General features: G+C 32.7%; 2 protein-coding genes across 7 annotated transcripts; both read left to right on the top strand.

Annotated features, from left to right (window-relative positions):
* The first annotated feature begins 2,562 nt into the window (after positions 1-2,562).
* On the top strand, positions 2,563-6,222 carry LOC132293183 (universal stress protein A-like protein). 2 transcript variants are annotated; one of them, XM_059790545.1, is made up of 4 exons: positions 2,563-2,906; positions 4,049-4,131; positions 4,545-4,663; positions 5,870-6,222. In XM_059790545.1, exons 1-4 carry the CDS (start codon positions 2,618-2,620, stop codon positions 5,958-5,960), a joined length of 582 nt encoding a protein of 193 aa, XP_059646528.1. In that variant the 5' UTR covers positions 2,563-2,617; the 3' UTR covers positions 5,961-6,222. The 2 variants fall into 2 exon arrangements, with proteins under 2 accessions (XP_059646528.1, XP_059646527.1); XM_059790544.1 differs by having other exon boundaries at positions 2,564-2,906; positions 4,028-4,131; positions 5,870-6,220.
* A 3,824-nt stretch (positions 6,223-10,046) lies between these two features.
* Positions 10,047-18,840, top strand: LOC132293180 (uncharacterized). Of its 5 annotated transcripts, none has more exons than XM_059790535.1 (11): positions 10,048-10,608; positions 12,100-12,333; positions 12,683-12,916; positions 13,276-13,512; positions 14,351-14,584; positions 16,183-16,281; positions 16,382-16,540; positions 17,034-17,195; positions 17,374-17,490; positions 17,595-17,675; positions 17,826-18,840. In XM_059790535.1, the coding sequence occupies exons 1-11, from the start codon at positions 10,267-10,269 to the stop codon at positions 18,429-18,431; spliced, it is 2,505 nt and encodes an 834-aa protein (XP_059646518.1). In that variant the 5' UTR covers positions 10,048-10,266; the 3' UTR covers positions 18,432-18,840. The 5 variants fall into 5 exon arrangements, with proteins under 5 accessions (XP_059646522.1, XP_059646518.1, XP_059646523.1 ...); XM_059790537.1 differs by having other exon boundaries at positions 10,049-10,608; positions 12,100-12,192; XM_059790536.1 differs by having other exon boundaries at positions 10,049-10,608; positions 12,100-12,291.
* Positions 18,841-19,686: the final 846 nt, after the last annotated feature.

The following is a 19,686-nucleotide window of genomic DNA, read 5'->3' as shown; positions in this document are numbered from 1 at the left end:
CCTGTCTACGTACTTTTATTGCATGTGAATGTTACTTATATGCCCCAATCTAAAACACTTGGAATTGACCCTACACTTACTATCCAGGAATCTATGGTATGTGGACAGTCTCAAAAAGTTTGATTCCATTCATTTATTTGTAATAAATGTATACAGATCTAATACATTCATTTTTTACTTGTAAGACAATGGACAATGGCTGAACTGACTTTGGATGCAACTCTTTTGGTGTACTTTTGGTTAAAGCTACTTTGGGAGTTACGGGTGACTTGTTTGCTTCATGTGCATGTAGTATTCTTTCTAATCAATTCAATGACTTTTTGTGGTTGTACTGACTTGAATGACAATATTTTTTTATTTATGTGTATGCACACTTTGCACAGGTTCACATTAGTATGAGTTGTAAAACTTTACTGCTAGTGCTAGTAGTTCTAAGATTTTAATACTTTGTGATCTGGATGCATAATATTAATGGTTATTTTGAATGACTTATGGTGACTTACTTTGAATTACAGGTTCACAATGATGTATAACTTATTTTGAACTATAGGTTCACAATGAATGCATGATTGTTTTGCATCACAGGTTCACAGCTTCATAAATATTGCATGATTCATTTTACAGCTGCAAACATTGCTACCACTGCAATACAAGTAAGAAAAACCGAGAAGAAAACCTACAAAAACACCATTATAACCACCATTTATATGCCTCAGACCCAAAAAATCATTCCTTTCTTCATGGTAGTTTTTATTCCTCTCGTTTTTCAACTTCTTCACTTCACACATGAGATCAAACACAAACCTTTTGTAATATTCTAATAATTTTTCATCCTCCCAGCTATAAAACTTGCATGACTTTATTTTGTAATTTGAACAACCATAGAATTTTCAGCCTGGATTTCTTTTAGTCCAAAAAGTTTTCAATGAAGTCAAAACTCCACAATCACAATACAAATTTATTTGTTGGACTTGATGCTTGCATTCTTGATTTCTTGCTATATGAGCTTGAAGATGAAGCCATTTTCAATCAACCTGCAAAAAGAGTGAAAGAAACACGGAGACAAAAATAGGAAATGATCAAAATAGAGAAAGAAATAGAAAATGGAAATATAATGGTGGGAGAGAAGTTAGAGAGGGTGTGTGTGTTCTCTAAAATGAGAGAGAGAGAGAGAGAGTAAACTTATATGGAGAAAAAAAACAGTTAGATAGGAGAGAGGAAAAAAAAATTTATTTAGAAATTAATTATTGAGAGAGAGAGCCGTAACCGCCGTTATAAATGAAAGAATAACAAAATTTAAAAATTATTTTCATATTTAAAAAAAAACCCTTGTATTTTCAAAAGTGCACAAAAAACCCATGTGTTTTCAAAGGGGTATTTTAGGTAATGCAAAATAGTAGTTTTGGTATTAAAGGCCAATTTTTTGTCACATGCACGACACATGCCAATTTTCTTGGTCAAAAACCCTTATTTGCACTATTTTGAAATTACAGGAGTAATGTTTGAACAGTAAGAGTGTTATTTGCACACTTTTGAAACTACATTATGGATCTAATTAATATATAGTTTATACAAATACTAAACACAAAATTCAGATACATCATTACTTAAAATTCCTCTATAAGTATTTATTTATTACCATTGACTTCATTTCACCAGTTTAAATATTTTTCTTCTTTACTAATGGGCCAGTGACCTAGCGGTATCAGTCTCTTACTTTCCAAAGGGAGGTCATCAAGTCTCAGAAGAGACAAGTATGTGTGAGTACCAACTAGGAATTTTTTTTTTCTTTCTAATTTTAATTATATATAATGATTGCTAATTTAAAATAAAATAAAATTAATAACTCTTTAATTTATAAATAGTTAATTGATTGTGTTAAATGATCTTCAAGGAATACATAAAATTTACTAATTAGGTTTGCTTATTCATTAATTTCATAAAAATATAATCAATCTAAAATTCATGAATAGATCATTACTCGTGTTAAAATGATTTTTAAAAGTTCAATAAAATCACTAAATTCATTAAAACCCATACTTATTAAATTATGTGGTAAACAGTCATATCTGTGTTCTCTGGGCATTATTATGCGTGAGATATAAAAAAAATTCAAGATTGCAATAATCAATTCTGTTATGCAACTCCCACGGACGGCTTGAAGTACTAGTTTGGGGCCTTAGGGGGAAAAAAAATTAAAAAGTGATATTTTTATCAATATAAGTAAAAAATTTCACAACTCACAAACTAAATATACAGACAAATTAATATATATATATACACACACACAAATTTATAATAACAAAGTTAATATGTCTGTATATAATAAATTTTTGTCTACTTTTATAATAAAAATAGACAAAACGAAAAAGAGAGTAGGACAAAACGTGAAACCGAGGGTTGAGTAGTGCCGCCGTTGGTTTGCATGTCACAAAGGATTTTTATGCGTTTGTGGTGACACGTAGCCTGGTATATGTGTTAACGTTCATTTTCACTTGCCATCTGTTGGAGAAACAGACGTATGGAGTTCACATATGAGTTACAAATGGTACCTAAACATATCGATTAGCAAGTACGTACTACTATTTGTGATATATAGTGAGAGAAAATAGTACAGATGCAAAGTACAAAATTAGCTGATCAAGTAGGGATGAGTAGTACTGAAGTTTCAGAGGAGACGCAGCAGCAGCCGTTGATAGCAGGTCAGGAGATCAGAAAGATGAAGGTGATGGTGGCAGTGGACGAGAGCGATGAGAGTTTCTACGCTCTCAAGTGGGCCCTCGATAACCTCTTCAGGTCTGCTGCTGCTGCAGCACCTGATCAGCCGCCGGCCAACCAGGATGATCAGATCACCGTTGTTCACGTCCAGCAACCCTTCCAGCCCTACATCTACCCTGCTGGACCTGGTTCGCATCTCTCTCTCTATTTATGTCTACATTGAGTGATATATGTTATACATTTTCTCTTTCAAAACTTAAAATTAAGGGTTGAATTTTGCGGATTGAAAGGGGATTTCGCTTTATTAAAATCCTTTTTATTCCATAGCTCAATTTTTATATGAATAATTAAAAGTTGAAAAATATAACATTGATCAAGCTGGTTTGATTGACAGTTTTTTTTTTCTAAAATTATTGTTATATAAAATTGAATTTAAATTTAAAGAAGAAAAATGTTTGGTGTTCAGATGTAACGGTGCATTATTCGTGATTCAACCAAAAGCTTAAGCTATTAGTTGGAATTAACACCCAACTTATATACACACATTCATTTTTTTGATCCCAATCCGGTCCGACGCGGAACAAGTTAACTCCCCTTCTTGCATTAGACATAGTGAAAATTCTCTTTTTAGTTGTGTTTGGTAAAAATTAAAAATTAAAACGTTAATTTTTTTTTTTGGACTGATGAAGCCTAGTTGAAACTCAAATTTGGAGTTTCCTTTCCACAACATTTTTAATTTAAAATTTCTCATCGAGTTTGGTAAAATAAAAATAAAAAATACTACATTTTTTTTTGTGACTCAGTAAAACTTTTAGCTAAAACTCAAAATTGGAGTTTTAGAAAGAGTATATTATAAAATAAAACAAACAATACTTATATAAATTAATTAATGTGCTTTACATGGTCTGACTTCGATCATGCAACTTCTTTTGACTGGCGACGCCAAACAGACCCTTAATTAGTTTGGCTTTGGTTCATTTATAATGCAATGTACTTAAAATCAATGGTAGAAGAAGAACCCTTTGCATAATCAATTTAATGAGCAATTGATTAATTATACGCTCCTTCATTAACATCTTGAGATGATTTTAGAAGACAACAGAAAAAAAAGAAAAAAAAAACGTTTGGGAATATATATATCATGCTTCAAAATAAAAGAAAATTTATCCTATTTGATATCTCGACACCCTGCATCATTAAAAAGAGTTTAAATAAAATTTAGTAATATGTTTTTGAGGTTGTGCAGTTTGTTTAAATTAAAATACTGTCTGCTGACTATGTATGATTTCCAATTGTTCAATTTTTTAAGTTGTATATGCAACACCTACAGTGGTGGAATCTGTAAGGAAGGCCCAAGAGGAAACTGCTGCTATCATACTCACTCGTGCATTACAAATGTGCAAAGAAAGGATGGTGAGTTTATAATTCCCAATTTATTTCGTGAAACACTTCTGAGTTTGTAATATAATTAGTTTTTAATCTAACTATATATTAACTAAGAAATAATAATAAACAAAAAGGCGAATATGGTCGAGTTGGCATAGAAGTGATTCAAAACTATTCATGTTCAATTCCTGTCAAAACCTCTCCGGCGCCTTAGGTTATCAACAGATGAAAGAATAATAATGCGATACAAAAGGATATTGAGACAAAACAATTCTTTTTAATTCCCTTAGTGGATGTTTGTTACGGGGTTGGGACCTTGACAAACCCTGACAGCCATGGATGCTGTTAGTGTAATTTACCCCTGTGACAATATATATAGTAGTAGCATCTATTTTTGGTTTATCTATAATGTTTTTGGATTTCATATATGTTCTACACAGATCAAAACAGAAACTTTAATTCTCGAAGGAGACCCGAAGGACATGATTTGTCAAGCTACAGAGCAAATGCACGTTGATCTCTTAGTTATGGGCAGCCGCGGTCTTAGCAAGATTAAAAGGTGATTTCTGCAATTTGATTTATTTCCACTAAATTCTAATAGCTTGATGTGCAATTTTCTTTTGACATTGGTATTGTTAACACCAGCGCATTGTACGCATTTAAGTGCTTGTACAGAGTCTCACATATGCATGTATTTTACTCATCCTAGCGTCTCCTGACAGTATCTCAATTTTGATATGAAAACATATTAGGGGTGGGTAAATAATCCGTGAATCCGATCCGTGCGGATAGGATCATATTGCTATACTCACAGATCGGTAGCGGATTCAAAAAAATTAAATCCATATCCGATCCGATTTGATTCGTGAAATATATATATATATTTTCAAATAATATATTAGATAATTTAATTAGTTAATGATAATTTATTGTACTCTAAAGGGTATTAGTTAATAATTATTTAAATATATGAATTAATATTAATAAATTAAATTTTTATGTATTAGGTTAGGGTTAAAAGATAAATAAATAATATTACTTATAAAAATAATAATAATAATAATAATAGATAATTTAGATAAAACCCAATCCGCGGATCTATTCCGATCCGATCCATGGGGTAACAAATTGGTGACGGATTAAAATTTTTATAATCCATTGGGAGCGGAGCCTAATCCGATCCGTGGCCACCCTTAAAACGTATTCATAATTATATTTTTCCAAATCATATAATTAACATGATCAGCATGTAAATGTTAGAGGAAACATGATACGCATCTTTTAGCAAATTAAAGAAATATGGAGTTATTCTTTCAACCTTGAAAATAACATAAAAATAAATTGAAAAATGAATAATTTTTTTTAAGATTTGGGGTATGTGAGTAATGGTAAAGTCATCTATATATATATGAATGAATATTGCAAGAGTACATAGGAGATGATATGTGTGGAGAGGCTGTATATGAATGAAAATGATTTGAAGGATGAGAAGTTAAGAGTAGATTGTAAGACCAATCAAAATTTGTGGGTAAAGCAATTCACCGGAAGTCGTGACCTAAATATCAAATTTCTATTGTATATAATCCAATCATGTGTGTTTTTAATGTTGTCAATAAAGGTTGCTCTTCTTTTTTAGACACTATGTTCTGTCATCAATATGCTTTTACGGTTTTACCCACCTTTACCTGTTTTTGTCAACATCTTTATTATCGTATAATATGCGACATTTGTATTGATGTATTATGTTGTCAATTGTTCATTGCAGGGCCTTTTTGGGGAGTGTAAGTGACTATTGTGCACATCATGCAAAATGTCCCATCCTCATTGTAAAGCCACCCAAGGAGTCCCATAAGTAATTGTGGGGGTATTTTGGCCTTCAAAATGTACGTTGTGAAATGTAATAATGTATGTGAAGCATAATTGCTATGATGTAATGTAAAAGAAGCTACTCTAGTAGTTTTTGGTTGCAACTAAAAATGGAACTTTGCTTAATCCAAATAAGGGATCCTTATGTCGGGGTCCCATGTGCTTTCTCTAACGTTGTTTTGCATGAGAATGACCTTTTACTGGATTATATGCTGACGTTGAAATTATATGTATTAGTTGGCCTTTAAATACTTTTATTGATTTCGTGTTGGTATTTTTGTTGAAAAGTATTAAAAAAAAATTTGTTATTTTAATTTTTTTGTCTTAAATTATTAAAACCAAGGCTGTAGCCTGAATGTCGGATGGTATGAATGCCCGATTGGTGTAGTTCAAGTGTTCAAGTTTTTATCGGGACAAAGACAAAGCGTTTTTTGTTCAGAAAATAATAATAAAAAAATATTGTAAAGTGAAATTAAAATGAGATGGGAGACAAAAATGACATTGAAATTTAATTTCAGTATTCATGTAAACTGATTCCGGACTTTATTTATTTACCCTAAACATACCTAGGATATAAATCTATTTAGAAAATATTAATTTAAAGAGATCACAGCTAATTCTTGAATAAATAGGAAATACCTTATAATTATGCTATTAATTTCACTGGAGTTAAATGTAATTTTGAATCAATAGGAAAGTAAAACTATAAACTACTCAATATAAAGTTAATATATGGATAATATTAACCGTTGAGAATGCGATCCCTACTTATCCGTAATCACAAATTACAAAATAAAAAAAGTAATAGGAAAGAAAAATAATATTCTTTTGAAATAAATTGCGTCACCATTTATTCTTTATTTATTATTATTTTTTTAATTTTTTAAAAACATATTATATGTGTATTTGTGATTAAACTATATTTACCTACTCAATTCTACTTATCATCACTAAGAGTGCGACCTCTACTTATTGTCCAATCACAAATAACAAAATAAAAAGAGTAATAGAAAAGAAAAATAATATTCTTTTAAAATAAATTGAGTCACTTATTCTTTATTTATTGTTTTTTTTTTTAAAAATTTTGTAATTACATATTACATATTTATTTGTGATTGAACCATATTAACATAAAATAGGGGTCGCATACTCACCTGTAAGTAAGTAGATATTGTTCCAAGAAAAAACACTTTTCAGTCAATTACCAATCACCAACTTTCTGAAAAAATAATAATAGTAATAATAATAACAATATAATTTGCCTCCCACCAGAAAAATAATCCTAAAATTTGGAAAAAAAAAAAAAAAAAATCACTTTTATGGGTCTGCCTTGTTCAAAGGCAAGAAATGCCATGGAAAATTAATACTTGTGTAATTCTGCAAAAAAAAATGGAAAAGAAAAAAAAGTAAAAATGGGTTGTCAGCTCAGCTACAAATTTGCTAAAAAATGAAGTAAAAAAAATAAAATAAAATAATTACAACGACACATCTAAAATTTAACATTAATTTGACATAACATAATAGTTCTGAATTAACATTATTAACCTTTAATACATTTAATTACCAATTTATTTTATACAATTATTTTTTTATTATCCAAAATACCCTACCATAGTCACCACCGTAACTATCACCCACCAGGCCACCACCAATACTGCCCACCCCTTCTTTCTCTCTCTCCACCCATCACTCCAACCTCTGCCACCACAACCAAAACCCATCAATTGAACACATGAAAAACCCAGAAAACCCAGCCAATTAAACCCATGAAAAACCAAAACCCAGCCAATTGAACTCACGAAAAATCTACAAAAAAAAATCCCAATTGCACAGACACAGATTTTCTAATTTCTCCATCAAAACAAACACAAACAATTGAAATCATCACCACCACAACCACATCTCTAAACGCAAACGAGCCGCCGCCGCCGACGAAGAGGACGACGACGACGACGACGACGACGACGACGACGAAGACGACTCAACCTTCCTCCAGCTGCCACCACCACTCGACGCCCTAAATAGCGGCGTCGACCTCTCCCTCATCAAAGCTGCCAAACAGATCCGAAAACGTCGTCGATTCTTGGTCTCTTGCACCATGATACCATTGACCGTCGGATTGCTCCACCTCTTACCACCACTCCCAACCACGACCACCACTACTCATCACCCCCAAGAATAATATTGAAAAAGTTGCAAGTGATGTAGCAGAGTTGCTCGGGAGCATAATCTGTGCAGTTCATCAACATGTCTATGAACAAATTGAAGCTAGAACACAAGTGTATGTATATATATATATATAGAAGAAATGAAAAACCAAGCAAGCAGTATTATTTGCTTATATTCTCTCTCTAATATGAAGATGGGTTCTAGCTAAACTATATATAATGACAACAGTACTAAACATGTGCGTGTATGTATAAATTAAGGATCTATAAATATAGGTAGAGAGAGAAAGTTTAAAGAGAGAGAAAGAGGGGCAAAAAAACAAAGAAAGAAGATGAGCGATAGGATCCAAACTGGTAATCAGAGCTGGGTAGGGAAGTCAATAATAAAAATTAAAGTGGGTTCAGTAGGGCCCACGACAGGCAGGAGGTTGGGGAATTGGGAGTGGTAGCGTAGTGGGGGCGGCGTCGATGAGGCGGCGACGGCTGGTGCTCTCTCTTCCCTGCTCTTCCATATATATATATATATATATATAAAAGGGTAATAGTGTATATATAAGGGTAAATTTAATTTTTGTTTTTTTGGACAAAAGGTTCAAAAATGAGCAAAGGTATTCCTTTACGTGAAAAATTGAACAAATTACCTTTGACCATTTTTGAAACTTTTTTAACTACATAATTTAATAAATTGGATCAATCTACTTAAGAATAATTTATGCATAAAAAAAAAAATTTATATTGATTACTTTATTTATTTATTTATTATTATTTATTTTATAAATGTCTCAACTTCTTAAAAATATTGAAGTCTAAAATAATTTTTTAATTTAATACATATATTTTAAATAAATTATATTTTGTTATTACTTTTTTTCTTTTTCTTTTTTATTTTTAAATTAAGATGTTTAATTTTTTCATCTAAAAAAATTAAACCAATCTCTTTTCCTTAAAAATAAAAACTATGTTAACAGTATAACTTTATGTATCTTAAATTATATATCAAATATTATGCATTTCTCAATATAAAAGAAAATAGGTACCTCTATAACTTTATGCATACCTTTTGTTTTTGTTTTTTTTTTGTTTTTCCCTTATTTTTTTATTATTATTTTTTATTATTTTTCCCTTTTTTTTATTATTATTATCTTTTTCCTTTTTTTTTTTTTTCCCTTTGTTTTATTATTATTTTTTCTCTTCTATGTTGAGAAATACATAATATTTGATATATAATTTAAGATGCATAAAATTATACTGGTATCATATTTTTTATTCTTAAAAAAAAGAGATTGGTTTAATTTTATTAGATGAAAGATTTAAGCATCTTAATTTAAAAATAAAAAAAAAAAAGAAAAGAAGTAATAACAAAGTATAATTTATTTGAAATATATGTATTGAATCAAATAATTATTTTAGACGTCTAAATTTTTAAGAAAATAAAAAAAAAAGAAAAGAAAAAGTGAACAATATAAAATTTTTTCTTTTTTGGTTACTTTTTTTTTATATACATAAATTGTTTGTAAGGGTAAATTGGTCTAATTTATTAAATTATAAAGTTAAAAAAGCCTCCTAAACGGTTAAAGGGTAATTTGATTATGTAAATGAGTGTCTTTATTCATTTTTTAACTTTCGGGCTATCTTTGTCCAAAAAATAGATAAATTTAATCCGAATGTCTTTTTATCAAATCTCAGGTCACTATACTCTACCCTAAAAGTAAATCAAATATTAAAGGATAATTTCGTTTTGTAAACATTTTCAGGACTCATTTGAATCAAAATTACCACTGTCTATGTAAAAAAAAAAAATAATAAAAAAAAAAAATACAAAAACAAAAAAAAGCTAAGTTGTATATGGGTATATGTTAAACCTCACAGGTGTCCTCGCACTCAGCTCAAGTACAGAGTCCAAGTTATAACTGTGTGGCTTTGTACACAGTAGTACAGTACAGCAGTTTTGATTGACAAAATTGATGTGAACTTCAGGAAGGCCACACCACAAACAAGCCTCTATCTCTGTCTCTCTCAAAATCCCACTTTTCGATCCTTTACCCTATCGTCCACCTCTTTCTTTCTCTCTATATATGTACACCCGCCTCTATATATCTTTAACAATACTTGTCATAAATCAGAAGAAATGGAGTCAAGCCGTCAAAAGGTTGTGATTTCGTTGGAGGATAGTGACGATGAAGTTGTGATTTTGGTGGATGATACTAGAGTTGTGATTTCATTGGATGACAGTGAAGATGAGGTTCAGATCTGCGAACCCTTTGAGACGAAGAAGAGAAAGCTCGATGAATCAGCCGTGGGTAAAACTCGGCGACAGAGAGAGTACGACATGCTTGCGGATTTGACTGACTACCCACACCTCGCTGCAATGTTCGCAGCTGAGAAAATCTGGAGACAGAATAAAAAGAAAAAGAATAAAAAGAAGAGAAACAAGAAGCAAATGGTTGGATTCGAAGCACAAAACCAGAAGGTATTTCGTTTACGTATATGTATGTGCTTGTATTTGCACGCGCGCGCGCACACTTATATGTGCCTCCATAGTTGCCGAACTATGAATTTCGAATTTCATGGTCAAATTCTTCTATAATATTCACGTTTTTGATGTCCTTTTTTCTTCAATCTATGTAATTAATATGCTTAGAATTTTCTTTGATTTTTTTATTATTAATTTTGATTCAACAATATTTCCTTTTAGGTATCGTTTGGTTGCATTTTTTGGAAGTGTTTGTTTGCCTATATGCTGCAAAAGGGAAAAAGAAAGGAGTAAATGTATAATTAAATAATATTTTCAATTTTTTTTTTTGATGATAGTAATCATTAAATCAAAATCTGTATTAGTGATTCTTCTCAGGGGGAGATAATGAATTAAAAGAAGGCCTATCAACTAATGATTTTACAATTAGTTTTAAAAGATAGATATGGAACATATTTTTAGTTTTTACTTTTTGATGTTAAGCGTACCTCAAAGAAAATTTGAACAAAATTTAAGAATAAAATTACATATGAAATTGATTACACCTTTACCCAGACCCATCTTTTTCTACCCTGCAGGTAACTCGGTGTAGTTTAACTTAAAAAAATTTGCTATTGGATTTCTACAACCAAAAAATTAATGAAAATGGAATAACACAGCCAGTCAATTCACTTGGTTGAATTTGATAGTTTATTACATTTTCATCTGCCTTACTGTTACAAGTGAAACTTGTCCCACATCGGATTTGGATTGGGGGTTGAAGTGTGTATTAATGGGTAGGCATGCAGTACTATCCAACAGTTCGAGCTTTTGGGTAAATGGACAAGCGCCCACCTGTTACAGTTGGTATCAGAGCCAGACTCAGTCCTTAATCCGGTGTCACGCCAAGCGTCCGGCCCGGAGGGCGTCCGAGTCTGTCCTTGGGTAGACAGGGTGGTCCAACCGCAACGAGGGCGTTGCTCTGGATTTGGATGGTACTCACGGATCAAACCCAAACTCCACCAATTTGCCTCCGTATTTACTTACCCACACTCATTGCGGTGCTAGCTCATAGCCATGGATTTATCAAGTCCACTGAAAATCTGTCCAGCAATGACCAGAAACTTTTCTATCCAAGAAAAAGGAATTCTCTGTACTAGGAAAAAATGTAGGAGTAAAATAAACTTGTTTGTAGACAAATTGAGGAAGTAATAAGTACAAGAGGGACAAAGAAGTGTCATATTTTTCCGCAGTGGAGTTTGAAGTTCTGACTCATAAAATTTTAAAAATTTGCCAGCAGGAAATATAATTTTATTGTATATAAAACCATCACAGTGTCTATCAAATTACTGCTTTCTTTAGATTTTGATTAATATTGTCATTTTTAAATTATTGTAGTTAAGTTATTATTATTAATAATTTTGCTGGACATGGAGTTAAGATATTTGGAGAAGATTCAGGTTGCTGACTATTATAATTATCATTTTCCACATTTGTGCATTTCTTTAGGCTGATGCCACAGAGGAAGAAAATCAGGCACTTTCTTCTGAAGCTGTAAAAACAATAGCATTTAAGGCTTGTGATGAAGCAAGGTCTGCAGAGGTAACTGATCTCTCTTCCTTGTCTCCCGAGAAAGATGAAGTAATTGCAAATCTGGGCAGCTCAGATGCACTCAGAGAAATGGTTCCGACAAAGGCGATTGTAAGTGAAGAGTTGACAAGGATCAAAGCACAAGAGACCGATGTAATTTATTTATTTACTTTGTTGTTGAAGAGAGGAGAGAGGAGAGGGGTTGGGGTTGATTGGTCCACTTTTCTGATTTGGCTTCTCTTTATTTGTTTTTTACCTTTTACTTCTGGGTCTTATGGTGCATAAGGATACTGTCTTAAAATATTGTTTCGTTTTCAGTAAATTTCAGTTGTTGCATCAAAGATATTTTTTTCTAAGTTAAAGAAATTTTGTGCTTCCATTTTCTTAGTTGAATTTCATACCTATATCTTTTTTTTGCTGGACATGAAGTTAGGATAATTGGAGAAGATTCAGCTTGCTGGCTATTAGAATTGTAATTTTCCACATTTGGGCATTTCTTTAGGCTGATGCTACAGAAGAAGAAAATCAGGCACACTCTTCTGAAGCTGTAAAAACAATAGCATTTAAGGTTTATGATGAAGCAAAGTCCGCAGAGGTAACTGATATCTCTTCCTTGTCTCCCGAAAAAGATGAAGCAGCGACAAATCTGGGCAGCTCAGATGCACTCGGAGAAATGGTGCCGACAAAGGTGATGGTACGTGAAGAGTTGACAACGATCAAAACACAAGAGACTGATGTAAGTTATTTATTTATTTTGTGGGGGTTTCTGATTATTGTATCTGAAGTTGATCGGTCCACTTTTCTGATTTGACTTCTCTTTATTTGTTTTCTACCTTTCACTTCTGGGTCTTATGGTGCTTAAGAACTGTCTTAAAAATATTGTTCTGTTTTCAGTAAATTTCAGTTGTTGCATGAAAACTAATTAATATAGTTCAGATATTTTTCAACTTTAGGAAATTTTGTGTTTCCATTTTCTTAGTTGAATTTCTTACCTAAACATTTTTTTTTTGCTGGACATGAAGTTGAGATATTTGGAGAAGATTCAGCTTGCTGCCTATTAGAATTATCATTTTCCACATTTGTGCATTTCTTTAGGCTGATGCTACAGAGGAAGAAAATCAGGCACACTCTTCTGAAGCAGTAAAAACAATAGTAGCATTTAAGGCTTTTGATGAAGCAAAGTCTGCAGAGGTAACTGATCTCTCTTCCTTGTCACCCGAAAAAGATGAAGTAACTACAAATCTGGGCAGCTCAGATGGACTCAGAAAAATGGTGCCGACAAAGGTGATTGTAAGTGAAGAGCTGACAAGGATCAAAGCACAAGAGAGTGATGTAAGTTAAATAATAAAATGCATCTACCTCCCTTATAGTTAGGGTTTATTACACTTACCTCCCCTATGTTTTGGATAATTACAGTTACATCACTTCTAGTTACATGTGTAACAAACCGACTCCTAATTAACAGTCAGAGATGGTCAATGCTGTGCGACAAGTTTTTTTTGCTTCATACGACAAATATGCCTTTCAAATTGCTGTGAAAACACTTTTGTCCAATACTTGTGTGAAAAGACAACTATACCCCTAACTAAAGAAAATTAGATTGGCGGAAATGCGGGTGTAATTGTCTTTTCGCACAAGGAGCATTGGACAAAAATGTCTTCACAACAATTTAAAGAGCATATTTGTCATATGAAGCTACAAACTTGCCACATAAGCATTGACTGTCTCTGATTGTTAGTGAAACTGACGGCAAGGGTCGGTTTGTTACACACATGTAACTAGAAGGGAGGTAACTGTAATTATTCAAAACACATGGGAGGTTAAGTGTAATATAAACCCTAACTAGAGGGGAGGTAAGTGTAATTTACCCTTTACTTATCTGATTTGACTTCTCTTTATTTGTTTTCTACCTTGTACCTCTGTGTCTTATGGTGAATAAGAATACTTTATTAAAATATTGTTCCATTTTCAGTAAATTTCAGTTGTTGCATCAACACTATATTTTAAGTTAAGGAAATTTTGAGTTTAGGTCCCATTTTCTTAGTTGAATTTTATACTTAAAAACTTTTTTTTTTTTTTTTTTTGCTTGACATGAAGTTAAGATATTTGGGGAAGATTTAGCTTGCTGCCTATTAGAATTGTCATTTTCCACATTTGTGCATTTCTTTAGGCTGATGCTACAAAGGAAGAAAATCAGGCACACTCTTACGAAGCTGTAAAAACAATAGCATTTAAGGCTTGTGATGGTGCAAGGTCTGCAGGGGTAACTGTTCTCTCTTCCTTGTCTCTTGAAAATGATGAAATAACTACAAATCTGGGCAGCTTAGATGGACTTGGAGAAACGGTGCTGACAAAGGCGATTGTAAGTGAAGAGTTGACAAGGATCAAAGCACAAGAGGGTGGTGTAAGTTGTTTATTTTAGTTTTTTTTTTTTTTTTGGTCTTTGGAAGGGTGGATGTGGGGTGACTGGTGCATAAGAGTGCTGTCTTAAAAATATTGTTATGTTTTCAGTAAATTTCAGTTGTTGCATCAAAACTAATATAGTTCAGATATTTTTCAAGTTGAGGACAATTTGTGTTTACCTTCGATTTTATTAGTTGAATTTTATACTTAAACTAGGAATGGGTGTAACTGTCTAAGAAGTTCAATAAAGTTCTCGCACTGTGTTATACTTTTTTCTAGGTGGTATTGTAGCAGGTGGATGGTTCTAAATTGAACTCTCTTCAACTATTTCACTATTCCTATGACAATAAGCAGTCTTTTGCAACCTATTTGGCATATATGTGTATATGCCATACACCTGCAATAAAATAAAATATATAGACACTACCAACTTACAATGTGTTATTTCCATAGACAGAGTCATAGAGTCAAGATAATCATGTGAGAGCTAAAATTAAACCATATCAATAGATATTAGTTCAAATGGAATGATCTTTCCTCCTTAAGGGAGAGTTGAATGTTCCAGCCTTATTAGGAGCAATATTGTGGGTTATAAAATTAAGAGTAAGAGATTTGATTTGATTATTTTAGACATTTGGGTTAATCAGACAAGTATATTAATTCAATTGATTTCAAGTTAGGAAACCTTATAGTTAGTTTCCATCTTTCCTTAATTGGTATTTTCTATATAAAACCTTCCAAGTATTCTCAACAAAATTCCTGGTGTTTTCGCCATGTTTATTTATGTTGTGTATCTTAATGATCACTTTTATTTTCTTGAGCTATATGCTAAGAAGCACGGACACTTCTAAGAGGTGCTATGTCCGCGTCTGACACCGACTCTCCATGGACACTCCTAGATACGTGTCCAACATTTCATGGCCGTGTCCATTATTTAATTTATTTTTGATTTATTATTTTGAACACTTGGCCTACACATCTCGGACACTTGGTCAACACATTCCGGACACACAACCAACACATCCTACACTCTTCGTTTTATACAAAACAAACGCATAACAGTCCTGCAAACAACATTATGAACATGCATCAAAGTGTTCAATCTCTAAGGAACAAAAACGCAACTATAATGGTAAGATAGGATGGTAATGTCATATATAATATAACATTCTTTTTGAGATCCGAATAACGTCATCTTCTAACTTATGTAACTTTAGTGTAGAATTTATAAATTAATTAAAGTTCTATAATTGCCTCATTCAATGGATATATAAATGAAAATTGATATTTATATTAGTTGTGTCCATGCCGTGCATGTGTCCTACTTTTTAAAAATTTGATGTGTCAGTGTATCCTCGTATCGTATCCGTGTCCTGTGTCCATATCCATGCTTCTTAGGCTATATTTTAGTGTTTAGCAATCTCTGATATGCTTCTTAGGCTATATTTTTTTAATTTCATGTGCCCTTGAATTCTCTTGCTCTAATTCTCTTTTCATTGTGTTAGCTGTTGCATCAAAACTAATATATATCTTAAGGGAATTAGGAGTTCGAGCTTGCAATGGCTTCAAATGACCCTTTTAACATTTTTCTTGCCCTAGGTTGAAATTGCTGATGAAGAGAAGCAGGTAGACTCAAGTAAAGATGAAGAAACAAAATCAGTTGAGACAACTGAAAATATTGTGCTACGGAACCTTCTTGTGAGTAGAGACTTTTGGAGCTAATTACAAATTTAGGAAGTCGTAAGTCATAATAAGAACTGATTTCATGGGAATTAATTATTCGTAATTATTGTATTAGCGTGGTCCAAGATACTTTGATCATCCGGAAAGCAGCAGGGGAACATGTTTCAGTTGTGGTGCAGATGATCATATAGCTGTGAACTGCATAGTGAAAAAGCAGAAGAAACCTTGCTTTATTTGTGGGGGTTTGGAGCACATTGCGAAGCAATGCAAACAGGTTTTCTAATATTTTACTAGATTATTCTGCTTGTCCCAGAAATCTTTTGTTGTCCGGATCCAACTTAATATGTTATTCTTTTTGGACCTTTATTTGGTTATGTTTTTTTGCTGCATGGATTTTTTCTAGAGTAAATATCATTTAGATATATTGTTAAAAAAAATCCATTTTTTTTTCCTATTCAATAAATAATTCCTTTAATAATTTTAACTATAGCAGATGCGTAATACACATTGACTAGTTAATAATACTCAGTCAAACGCCTTTCAAGGTGAATCTCTTAAACCTGATAATCATAAACAGTAATATATGAGGGTTGATCATTAGAAACTTGAATGTCTGATTGAGGAGGCATAAACATTATTTTTCTCTATCCAAAACATTCCTAATGGAACTTGGTAATAAATAAATATGCTGGCAGAATGAAGCTCATTATAGCGATCTACTTTACATGAGTGTGGGATTGATTGTGGTCCTCTTGATATCCGTGCAGAGAAAGGCTTGCACTATCTGTGGTGGAAGAGGCCACATCAACAAGGATTGTACGGAGAAACACCCAGCAACCAGTGGAAGCTCTAAATTCTGTTTAAGATGTGGGGATTCAGGGCATGATATGTTCTTGTGTAATAATGACTATTCCCCAGAAGATATCAAGGTATTAAATTTTGCAGAACATTTCGTGTATTATGTACTTTAAGTGCTGATAACGTAATTAGGGGATTCTGTTGTGTTGAATTCATTAATGACGGTACACGACAAGTTTCTTGTTACAATTGTGGGCAGTCTGGTTATTTGGGTTCTCTAAGTCACTTATGCTCTTTTCACGTGGACAGAAAATACAGTGTTATGTTTGCAAGGCTCTCGGCCATCTCTGTTGTGCTGAATTCATTAATGAGGGTCCAAAACAAGTTTCTTGTTACAATTGTGGGCAGTCTGGTCATTTGGGTTCTGTAAGTCGCACATTCTATCTGTTTACTGTATATGTAACAGTTTGTTAGAGCACAATTATTGTGGATAGATATCCACTGTTCTTATGGAGTTCCTGTCTTTGAAGGGATGCCCACGGTCTATTTTTCGATGCTTCAGGTGTGGAGAGGAAGGTCATTATGCCCGAAATTGCACGAATATTGCCACGGTTCGTTTCATCAGATAATTAGCAGGCTTTCTAAATTATATTGAGTTTGAATAGGAGATCCTTCTCCATCTGCGTATGTATGTGGGTGGACTTCCTTGGTCTTTTGCTTATTATATGACAGTTTGTGTTTTGTTGATATTGTTTTTTCAGGCTAAACTGGGAACAGCTGATTTAGCAACCTCTGAGAGGTTTCCCAAGGAAAAGAAAGGTACCATAGGATTAGGATATTCGACTAGTGAACTTGGATCTCATAAACTGGAATACAAGAAAAGTACGAGTGTGGGTCAGTCTAGGTGGATGCACGGGGGGAATACCATCCGACCACAAAACCTCTTTAATGGAGAAGCCAGAGCAAATGTTTGGTTGTCACCTGCAATATCTGCCAAAATGAGTCAAGAGATGCCTGCCTTTTCGGGATTTCGCCAAGTTTCAGGTCCTCAATATCCTCAACACCAAGTTTCAGGTCCTCAACACCAAGCATCAGGTCCTCAATATCCTCAACACCAAGTTTCAGGTCCTCAACACCAAGCATCAGGTCCTCAACATCCCCAGCACCTAGTTTCAGGTCCTCAACATCCCCAGCACCAAGTATCAGGTCCTCAGCATCCCCAACACCAAGTTTCAGGTCATCAACAAAATGGATTTCTCCAAGTTTCAGGCCCTCAATATCCTCAACAAAATTTCAACCGTTACGCTGGGTCTCAGTGTTCACAGGCTTACCAGACATATCCTGTGTCGAGGCATGATGGTTCTTGAAGTGAAGGACAAACTACTTATGTTATGTTTGGATCACCGAATCGGTGTCTTGGATTTGGAATTGGAATAAGTTTAGTTGAAAATTTGTACTAAATTTTCTCCAATTCCAAATTTAAGGTGTCGATTCGGTGCCGCCAAACATATCATTAGGGTTCTTTTCTATTTATGCAATCTCTCTATTAGAAATAAAATTTCAAAATTACAGTATTCCTCATAATAGGAAATTTCTAGTGTTGTAACTTTTGTAAAATAACCTGTCTTTAGCTGGTTGATTTTATTCTGGTTTTCTCTGTAGCCTGTAATACTCTATTATATGTCGTTCAATATGTCACGCTTGGGAAAGAAAGGATTGAAGAAGGGATTTTGTAAGCCATTGGTGATTATGAAATGCTCCATCTCCGATTATCTATTTGATTTTGCATTTAGATTAAAAAATTACTATGGCATTAAAACCTTAACTGATGAAAGAAGTGGCTGCCTTCCCGTGCTCTTACGTTGAGGCAACCGGACATCGTTAAGTTATTTGAAGATTTAATGAGAGCTGCATTGAATAGGGGAGGTGATATTTGCATTCTATTTTTTTTTTTTTTTTTAACAATTGTACTCCATTATTATTATTTATTTTTATTTATTTTTAAAAAAAAAAGAAAAAGATGAGAATATTTCAATTCATTCGTTCATCATCTATTATTTTATAATATCATAATTATCCTTGATATAATAACTTTATCTTTACTTTCTTTTATTTTATAATATCATAATTACCCTTAATATAATAACTTTATATTTACTTTCTTTGGTTTTTTTAGAGAGAATTAATTAACGGGACAATTGTTGTTATTATTTTCTTAGTTGGTACTCCCGCACACACGTTTCTACTAAGACTCGAATCCTGACCTCCATTTGGAAAGTAAGGACTCAAATAGCTGATCTTCCTTTAAGAAGTAGGTCACTAGCCTGTTGGTCAATTATTATTTTTGGTTCTATCAAAAGAGAAATTATTTAATTGATATAATTTTTTTGGGACTTCTTCTTCTTCTTCTTCTTTTATTTATTTTATTTTATTTTATTTTTTTAAATAGAGAATTTATTCAGCTTAAAATACCTTTTGTTTGGTACCTTTAGTCCAATCAAAATAGAGATATTATTCGGCTAAAAATACCTTTTGTTTGGTACCTTTTTATATGAATTCAACTTTTCTCTTTGGGGCTTTTTTTTTTTGAGTTCCGTCAAAAGAGATGAAAATATTTATATT

Source organism: Cornus florida, unplaced genomic scaffold (assembly GCF_030987335.1).
Source record: "Cornus florida cultivar Cherokee Brave unplaced genomic scaffold, ASM3098733v1 CherokeeBrave_3.0.0_Hap2_Chr02, whole genome shotgun sequence".
NCBI lineage: Eukaryota > Viridiplantae > Streptophyta > Magnoliopsida > Cornales > Cornaceae > Cornus > Cornus florida.
This window is presented reverse-complemented; position numbering and strand designations above follow the sequence as displayed.

Bases quoted from the DNA above. Each gene is read 5' to 3' on its own strand.
- LOC132293183 (XM_059790544.1), top strand. From the start codon at position 2,618: ATGCAAAGTACAAAATTAGCTGATCAAGTAGGGATGAGTAGTACTGAA. The intron at 4,132-4,544 runs GTGAGTTTATAA...TGTTCTACACAG, and splicing joins AAATGTGCAAAGAAAGGATG to ATCAAAACAGAAACTTTAAT. The intron at 4,664-5,869 runs GTGATTTCTGCA...TGTTCATTGCAG, and splicing joins GGTCTTAGCAAGATTAAAAG to GGCCTTTTTGGGGAGTGTAA.
- LOC132293180 (XM_059790535.1), top strand. From the start codon at position 10,267: ATGGAGTCAAGCCGTCAAAAGGTTGTGATTTCGTTGGAGGATAGTGAC. The intron at 13,513-14,350 runs GTAAGTTAAATA...GCATTTCTTTAG, and splicing joins TCAAAGCACAAGAGAGTGAT to GCTGATGCTACAAAGGAAGA. The intron at 16,541-17,033 runs GTTTTCTAATAT...ATATCCGTGCAG, and splicing joins TTGCGAAGCAATGCAAACAG to AGAAAGGCTTGCACTATCTG.